The sequence below is a fragment of the Triticum aestivum genome, chromosome 4B (genome assembly GCF_018294505.1).
Source record: "Triticum aestivum cultivar Chinese Spring chromosome 4B, IWGSC CS RefSeq v2.1, whole genome shotgun sequence".
Classification (NCBI taxonomy): Eukaryota; Viridiplantae; Streptophyta; class Magnoliopsida; order Poales; family Poaceae; genus Triticum; species Triticum aestivum.
Genome location: NC_057804.1, coordinates 585,918,057 through 585,926,939, shown reverse-complemented (window position 1 = coordinate 585,926,939; position 8,883 = coordinate 585,918,057). Strand labels below are relative to the sequence as shown.

At 40.5% G+C, this 8,883-nt stretch overlaps 1 protein-coding gene across 2 annotated transcripts; it reads right to left on the bottom strand.

Annotated features, from left to right (window-relative positions):
* Nucleotides 1-3,263: 3,263 nt before the first annotated feature.
* On the bottom strand, nucleotides 3,264-7,108 carry LOC123093418 (uncharacterized). Of its 2 annotated transcripts, none has more exons than XM_044515386.1 (4): nucleotides 6,924-7,108; nucleotides 6,771-6,841; nucleotides 5,431-5,737; nucleotides 3,264-4,205 (listed from the first exon to the last, which is right to left on the bottom strand). In XM_044515386.1, exons 3-4 carry the CDS (start codon nucleotides 5,641-5,643, stop codon nucleotides 3,702-3,704), a joined length of 717 nt encoding a protein of 238 aa, XP_044371321.1. In that variant the 5' UTR covers nucleotides 5,644-5,737; nucleotides 6,771-6,841; nucleotides 6,924-7,108; the 3' UTR covers nucleotides 3,264-3,701. The 2 variants fall into 2 exon arrangements, with proteins under 2 accessions (XP_044371321.1, XP_044371322.1); XM_044515387.1 differs by having other exon boundaries at nucleotides 6,771-6,831; nucleotides 6,924-7,076.
* Nucleotides 7,109-8,883: the final 1,775 nt, after the last annotated feature.

The following is an 8,883-nucleotide window of genomic DNA, read 5'->3' as shown; positions in this document are numbered from 1 at the left end:
GTGAATAGATTGTTACTTGAGCATAAGAAATCATATGACACACACACACACACACACACACACACACACACACACACACATATATATATATATATATATATATATATATATATATATATATATATATATATATATGTTGCTGTTATAAGAATGATCATGATGCCCTCATGTCCGTATTTTATTTTTATTGACACCTCTATCTCTAAACATGTGGACATATTTTTCGATATCGGCTTCCGCTTGAGGACAAGCGAGGTCTAAGCTTGGGGGAGTTGATACGTCCATTTTGCATCATGCTTTTATATCGATATTTATTGCATTATGGGCTATTATTACACGTTATGTCACAATACTTATGGTTGTTGTCTCTTATTTTACAAGGTTTACATGAAGAGGGAGAATGCCAGCAGCTCGGATTCTGGGCTGGAAAAGGAGCAAATATTGGAGACCTATTCTACACAGCTCCAAAAGTCCTGAAACTCCATGAAAGTCATTTTGGGAACTAATAAAAAAATATTCAGCGGAAGAAATACCTGAGGGGGGCCACCCACCACCCATGAGGGTAGGGCGCGCCCCCTGCCTCGTGGGCCACCTGGCAGCCCTCCGGTGCCCATATTCTGCTATATGAAGTATCTTACCCTGGAAAAAAATCATAAGCAAGCTCACAGGACGAAACTCCACCGCCACGAGGAGGAACAATTCTAGGGCTCCTGCGGAGCTGTTCTGTCGGGGAAACTTCCCTCTGGGAGGGGGAAACCATCACCATCGTCATCACCTATGATCCTCTCATCGGGAGGGGGTCAATCTCCATCAACATCTTCACCAGCACCATCTCCTCTCAAATCCTAGTTCATCTCTTGTATCCAATCTTTGTACCAAAACCTCAGATTGATACCTGTGGGTTGCTAGTAGTGTTGATTACTCCTTGTAGTCGATGCTAGTTGGTTTATTTTGTGGAAGATCATATGTTTAGATCCTTAATGCATATTAATACTTCTCTGATTATGAACATGAATATGCTTTGTGAGTAGTTGCATTTGTTCCTGAGGACATGGGTGAAGTCTTGATATAAGTAGTCATGTGAATTTGGTATTCGTTCGATATTTTGATGAGATGTATGTTGTCTCTCCTCTAGTGGTGTTATGTGAACGTCGACTACATGACACTTCACCATTGTTTGGGCCTAGAGGAAGGCATTGGGAAGTAATAAGTAGATGATGGGTTGCTAGAGTGACAGAAGCTTAAACCCTAGTTTATGCGTTGCTTCGTAAGGGGTTGATTTAGATCCACATGTTTCATGCTATGGTTAGGTTTACCTTAATACTTCTTTTGTAGTTGCGGATGCTTGCAATAGGGGTTAATCATAAGTGAGATGCTTGTCCAAGAAAGGGCAGTACCCAAGCACCGGTCCACCCACATATCAAATTATCAAAGTAACGGACGTGAATCATATGAGCGTGATGAAAACTAGCTTGACGATAATTCCCGTGTGTCCTCAGGAGCGCTTTACTCATTATAAGAACTTGTCCAGGCTTGTCCTTTGCTACAAAAAGGATTGGGTCAGCTTGCTGCACCTTATTTATTTTCATTGCTTGTTACCCGTTATAAATTATCTTATCACAAAACTATTTGTTACCTACAATTTCAGTGCTTGCAGAGAATACCTTATTGAAAACCGCTTGTCATTTTCTTTTGCTCCTCGTTGGATTCGACACTCTTACTTATCGAAAGGACTACGATAGATCCCCTACACTTGTGGGTCATCACTCAACATATTGCTCGGGTACGTGCTCCATATTCGAATCCATTGCTCCATCGTCCACTTACTTACAGTGTATTGCTTGATTAAAAGAAGTAAGCTGAGTACAACTTAAATAGCTCTATGTGCTTTGATGATTTGCCCACATGCGATTAGTTCAATATAAAAGAATACCGAATGTCTAAATTAATTGTGACTTCTTTGACTTCTAAAAAAATTGTGAAATCCAGTTGGGTCAAGGCCCACTAATATCAACATGCCCATTAATTCCAACATATTTTCAATCAGAGAGATAGCATCTTATATGCATATCGAATGATGTGTGCAATTGGCATTAGAGTTGACTCTAGAAAACAAGGAAATATAAAAAAGAAAAGAGAATAAGTTGTCGTCAGAGGCGGCTGATGAATGCAGCTCAATCCTCCACTTCTTTTTTTGTTGATAGACAGCTACCGAAAACTTTAGGAATTCCTTGATACATCATTCACTTGCTTACAATGTATATTGCTTAGACTAAAAGAAGTAAGCTGAGTACCACTGAAATAGCTCTATGCACTTTGACGATTCGTCCACATGTCATAAGTTTAATTAAAGAAAACTGGATGTCAGAATAAATTGGGACTTGTATGTTAGAAAGAAACATATTTTGGGTATATTTCAGTCTGGTGACCAAAGCGGATATACATTTCAAGTTTGATGACAATTGATATATTTTTACTCTATTTAATTATCGATTTACTTCAACATGTTATGTTTTTTTTATTACAACCATTGTTTATGAGGTAGATAGCGAATTCCCAACTCCATAACAACCGTGGAAAGCTACATGTAGGATCCTTAGTTCGCTGAACTCACAACCTTGATCATTATATACATCTCAAAACCAGGCAAAGTCCATGCCTTGCCAGACTCATCGAGGTCATCATAGGCGGTTCAGATCTTGCTTTCCAACCCTTCTTTCTTTTTTACATAAACCCAGGGAAATGTTCGAATGATTTCAACACATAAGATCTTTTTTCTTTCACTCCTAATAAAAGACAGATCTATAAGTTATATGAAATATGAACCGATGAGTTTGTAATAAAAAAAATGTATGAAATATGAATCAATGAGTTTGAAATGCCCTTATGAATATTCGCAGAAACAACTATGACCGTCCGTAGATGAATGTGAGCATGATGTGGCTGAAGCCAATAAATTTCAGTGTTCCCAAAGAAAGTCGCAAGACTATTGAAATCCCTTGCATTCAGATGAACAATAATAACTACTCCCTTCGTCCGGAAATACTTGTCAATAAAATGAATAAAAGAGGATGTATCTAGACATATTTTAGTTCTAGATACATCCATTTCTATCCATTTTGATGACAAGTATTTTCGGACGGAGGGAGTACACAACTCGGATAAGGAACCCCAATGTTTTTACTTCAGAATAAAAAGCCATATAGGACCACTGAAATCCCCTGCATTCAGATGTACAGGGATAACAATTGCACAAGAATGGATAACAGAAGATTGTCCTGACATATGAGAACAAGATCCATCTTTTCCAGCACATGAAAAATTCATCGACAATATCAAACTCAAGATCTAATCAATCAATCATTTGAGTATGTAACAGTTACAAGCATAAAACATGGCATTTATGAAGAAAGATCTGTATCATGATGCTTTAATTCTTGCGGAACCTTGTAAACGTCGCCGGGTCTTGATAAGATGAGAGACACAGACTCCTTGGCCATCTCAACCTGTGCAATTGCTCAATATGTCTTCTCATGCACAAGCTCAATGAGAGATGCGTGCTCGTCGAAGTCAACTGTGATCATTCGAGGACAGCCTACGGCCTAGTTCTTTGAACGTTAACTACAAACTCTTGCACAGCTTCCATGACTTTGAGAACTGCTTGGTACCCGCCTTCCACAGTACCTAACGAGGCTGATTACCTAGTTTAATGCTTCAGGGTTTGCTTCACTGGGTCTGCTTGCAGAGGACACGCTGCTGCTTGGTCCAGCAATACTGCTGCTACCTACGTTCGGTTCATCATTTCTGCTTCCAGAAACTGCATTCTCACTGGGTCCACGGTTTGTGTTACCTGGAAACTGACTGCCAGTGGCAGGTCTTCCAGTGTTCATATTACCAAGAATCAGTTGCTTCTTAAATTTGTGCTTTTTCCCTCCAATATGGGCGCCGAAATTGAATTCAGTGACACAATCCACCTTGCATATTTTGCACCAAAAGGAAGGTACAGAATTTGTTCTGGGTACTTGAACAGCCTGCATAGCCTGTGATGCAGGCTGTCGAACTATTACTTTTTTCTTTGGGGGGTACCAATTTGCTGGCTGGCTTCTTGCAGCGGTGAAATTAAAGCTTGACTGCGGTGAAGGCATATTACTCTCAGGAGTTAACTTTCTCTTCAACACATCAGGTGTTGAATCTGTACAGGTCTCCTGAAAGTATATTTTTAATCCAATAGTAGATAAGTAAAGTGCATCTAATTTCTCCGACAAATTTTTCTAGGTTTCAAACAAAAACATAGTAACAAATACTCCCTCCGTTCCTAAATATAAGTCTCTCTAGGGATTTCAATATGGACTACATACGGATGTATATAGACGTAGTTTTGAGTGTAGATTCACTCATTTTGCTTCGTATGTAGTCCATATTGGAATCTCTGAAAAGACTTATATTTAGGAACGGAGGAAGTAGTGCATAGCCCTTATCATGCTTTCAGATAACATCTTCCAATATCTAACTATAGTTTGATACAATTAGGTAAAGTAGCATCGAACCTATGCAGAAGAATGAGAACACGGAATGGTTTAACATCATTAGTAAAAGAGAGTGGTGCCAGGACTGTCAATAGTAAACTGCATTTCAAATGAATACTCAATAACCAGAAATCGTCCAGAATAATTGTTTCTCTAAATATGGATGCAGTTTACTTAAAACTTTAGCAAACTTTCCCCACTGATCAAAGAACTACTACAACTCTGCAAGCTGAACTCTTCATCCTGTCCAGAAAATGGTAAGAACAAGGATTAAGGGCTAGAGGTAATTTGGAGTGGCATTGAAACAACAACACCTTTGTTGCAGCTTCTCACATGGGTGGTTGGATCAAACTCGGGTATGTTTCATCACATCTTGTAAAGCAATATTAAACTCAATGTGCGGCTTATGGATATTTTCTCAACAGCATGAATGTGACAATAGAACTTGAGAAAACTGACTCCTGTTTGAGCTTTCAACATATGAAGTTGAGACTTGATCCAATGCCTTGCACAAGAAAACACTCCCTCCGTTCACAAATATAAGATGTTCTAACTTTTTTTCTGAAACAACTGTATATAGACACCTTTTAGTGTGTTTGTTCACACATTTCAGTCCATATGTAGTCCATACTGAAATATCCAAAATATCTTATATTTGTGAAAAGAGGGAGTAGAAGATAACTATATGAATAAAAGGTACAAAATAGCTTTCTGCAGTACACAGATAGCGCAAATGATAAAACTGTGTTGACATATAAAGTAAACTCAGATGAAATGGCAAATTTCTGTTAATGATTGGTTACCCAGACTAATTACTTCCCATGCACGCAAGTTATCAACCATAGGACCACAAATGTTCATTACCAAAAAACCCTGCTGACAAGTTATCAGACAAGAAGCTTACTCTGGATAGCGCAGGAGCTTCATTAAGAGCAATCAACAGATGTGGATGAGTACGTTCCAACCTTCGCCGATATTCCAGTTCCCTTCTAAGAGCTTCTTCATATGTGATAGTAGGACAGGACGGTGTATGAGACTTTTGCATGCTTGATGACAACAAACCACATCTACTTGCAAGTGCCAATTCTTTCTCAGCTAGCAAAGAATTCCCTAACATATTTGTGCATTTATAAACGGAAGTGATATGATTTCCAGCATTTAAAACCACCGGTCTTTCGCATACTCAGAATGCGAGCTCGTAAGGTCCAAAGCTGCAACAAACATAGTGAATCAAAACCCAAAAAGGAGCCATAAATTTGCTATAATAATGTGAGTTCAGTGACATTCTTTTTAAAAAAATGATAAGGAATCGTCAGTGTCCTCTAGCAACAGAGTACAGATCAATCAGTTAGCTTGAGCAACTTTGGTCAAATGTTCAGCACTATATGTACCAAAAAAAAAACACCAGATGCGGACAAAAGCTAATCAAAATTGTCATGGAAAATTTCAGCATACGGTATGTTTTTCTGTGATCTACAAGTGGTTGTTGTCACTTGTCAGTCTACAAATTTACCTTCTAATTTGTTGCTTTTTACAACAAAATTCTTTTGGAAGTAAATTGTTCTGGTTACTCCAGCACGCATCACACAGATCCACAACAGATTGGAAGCAAGCAGGGTGAACTGGAGTGCCGATCCCACAAAGAGCAAGACAGACTGCTTGCTCAAAGAAAAAGAAATGCAGTAACCACACTCACAGAACAATCCAAGCAAATTAGCACCATCAACCAAGGAAACAGATCCAGATCAGAATGGATCTCCACTCCGCCCAGTCCAGTGAGCGGAGGTCAAGGACAACGACTCCGAGAGGAGGATCTCCTCGAGGTGGAGTGAGCCAGGAAGTGGCCTTAGGCGGGGAGGACACGATGTTACTGGATGGCGAGGGCTAAAGAAGAATATGAGCATTCAAAAAGAAAAGAAAAGAAAAAGCCTCCATTGCTCTATCATCCTCCTCTCTCAGGGTAACCAGTGTGCACATCGCATCCTCCTTCACCGGAAAAATGAGCTCTCGATATCTTGTTCGATGACAAATTGACAAGACTTCACCAATCAAACGAGGCAAAGGTTACCACACGATGCGTTACAACTATATACTGTATCAGTTAATTTCTAACCGAACGCAGCCTAATTGGCATGAAGATCCCATCGATCTCAAGCACAACTCCATCTGAGAAGACGAAATTCGCGAATCCCACAAAAGTAATATGGTTCCAACAAACTGAGACAACGAAATCTAGGGGTTTACCGCGACTCCGGGTGCTGCCCTTTCTAGAGCGAGTCGTTTCCGGCCGCCGGAATCCACCTCCCTGTACACCTCTGCGCCGTCGGTCAACAGGGGAAATGAGAGAACCAAAGTGTGAAACGAGGAAGGGATGGATGGGGGCAGCACATCACATACCTCGCCGCCGGTGGAACCGTCTCGCCGGAGCGGGTCGAGCTAAAGGGGGCGGCGACTCGAGGAAGCGGAAGGTGTTGCGTCGGGGGCACGGGTCGGGTCGGCCTGTCAATTCCTCAATCAATCCTCAAGGTTAATGTCGTATTTTCCGGATTGGATCAAAGGGGGACAGTAAGTCTGTAACAACACCCTCTGTAATTCGCTCTTGCTCACTCTTTTTCGCTTTATACGGCTTATTAATTTGAAAAAATCCCCGGCCAAGATGCGTGATGAACGAGGGAAATAAACTTCATACTACTAGTTTGTAAAATTGCTTATTATTTAGTCACTTTTTTTCTTCAAAAGTTATTTTTATCCCTGCATTAATTACAACGCCTGCATGCATGATCACTAGTAAATGATCAAGAACTTGTACATGCATTGATGAGTTTTCTCTTGATCATTGCATGCAGTGATTTAATGCACCTTGAAATCTGCGCATACGATAACACTACATACTCATGGTGGGAGCATCACACATTTCTAAACGAAATAGATGATGTGACAAGTAATTAATGAGAAAAAAGGCATTTAGTACCCATACTATGAGTCACATCATACATATCAAGGCAAGATGAGTCTACAACCGAATAAATAAAGTGTTGCATAACACCATACATGTCGTGGAATTGTCACGGCAGATGTCCTAGTTGTGAGGACTTAGTCGTGAGGCCAACGCATCTATGTGGTAGCTTGAGAGGGGTTAAGCGGGACGAGAGACGTGAGGCGAATCAACACATAAGACAATGATTTAGACAGCTTCGGGCCCCGGAAAACATCATCCGGTAATAACCCTACATGCTATTTGTGTCTAAGTCTCATTATGATCATGAGGGAGTCGCCGGTAAGTCGGCTCTTTGTGTCTAGCCCTAGAGATTGTTTCTTCTTGTTTGTCCCTTTTGGGGAGCCCTGCCCCTCATTATATAAGTTGGAGAGGCGGGTTACATGTAGAGTCCATCTCGGACTAAGACTTAAATTATTCTGACTTATCATCACGGGCTTCTCTTCATGGGCCTTCTTTAATGTCTTGGGCTTCTTACAATCTGGCTTACAATCTGACTTACGCTCTGGCTTACGATCTGACTTATCATCTGGCTTACCGTCTGGCTTACGATCTGACTTATCATCTGGCTTATCATCTGGCATACCGTCTGGCTTAACATCTGCCGTCTTACATGACTGTGTCCGCCGGCTTACATGACTGTGTCCGCCGGGTTACATGACTGTGCCTGCCGGCTTACAATGTTTAACTGTGTCTGCCGGCTTACAATCTGCCGGGTCACCGGTGAAACTCCAAGTCTCAGCTGGGTCATACCGCAGGGTATATCCCCGACATTGGTGAGTTTTCTCTTGATCCTTGCATGCAGTGATTTAATGCACCTTGAAATCTGCGCATACAATAAGACGACATACTCAGACTAGCCACAATGAAGAGTAACATATAGTAGTAACATACACATATTCCTAGACTATGTTACTACCTCAATATTGGGTAGTAACATAAGTGTGGTAACATGCAATGCTTCATTTATTAGGTTATAGACTCATATTGCATTGGGACATGTGATGTTACAGTAACTAGCTAAGTTACTAGTACTACATCTCTCCTCATTAACTCACTGCCACATAAGCAAATTTGTTGAGTTAGACTCGATGTTACTACCGAAGTTACTCCCACTGTGGCTAGTCTCATGGTGGGCGCATCACACACTTCTAGACAAAATAGATGATGTGACAAGTAATTAATGAGAAAAAAGAGGCATTTAGTACCCACACTATGAGTCACATCACATATATCAAGACAAGATGAGTCTACAACCGAATAAATAAAGTGTTGCATGACACCATACATGTATTATTTCCCACTATGGAGATGATAATATAGACTAATAACATATGCATGTTGCTAGTCGAAGTTACTCTC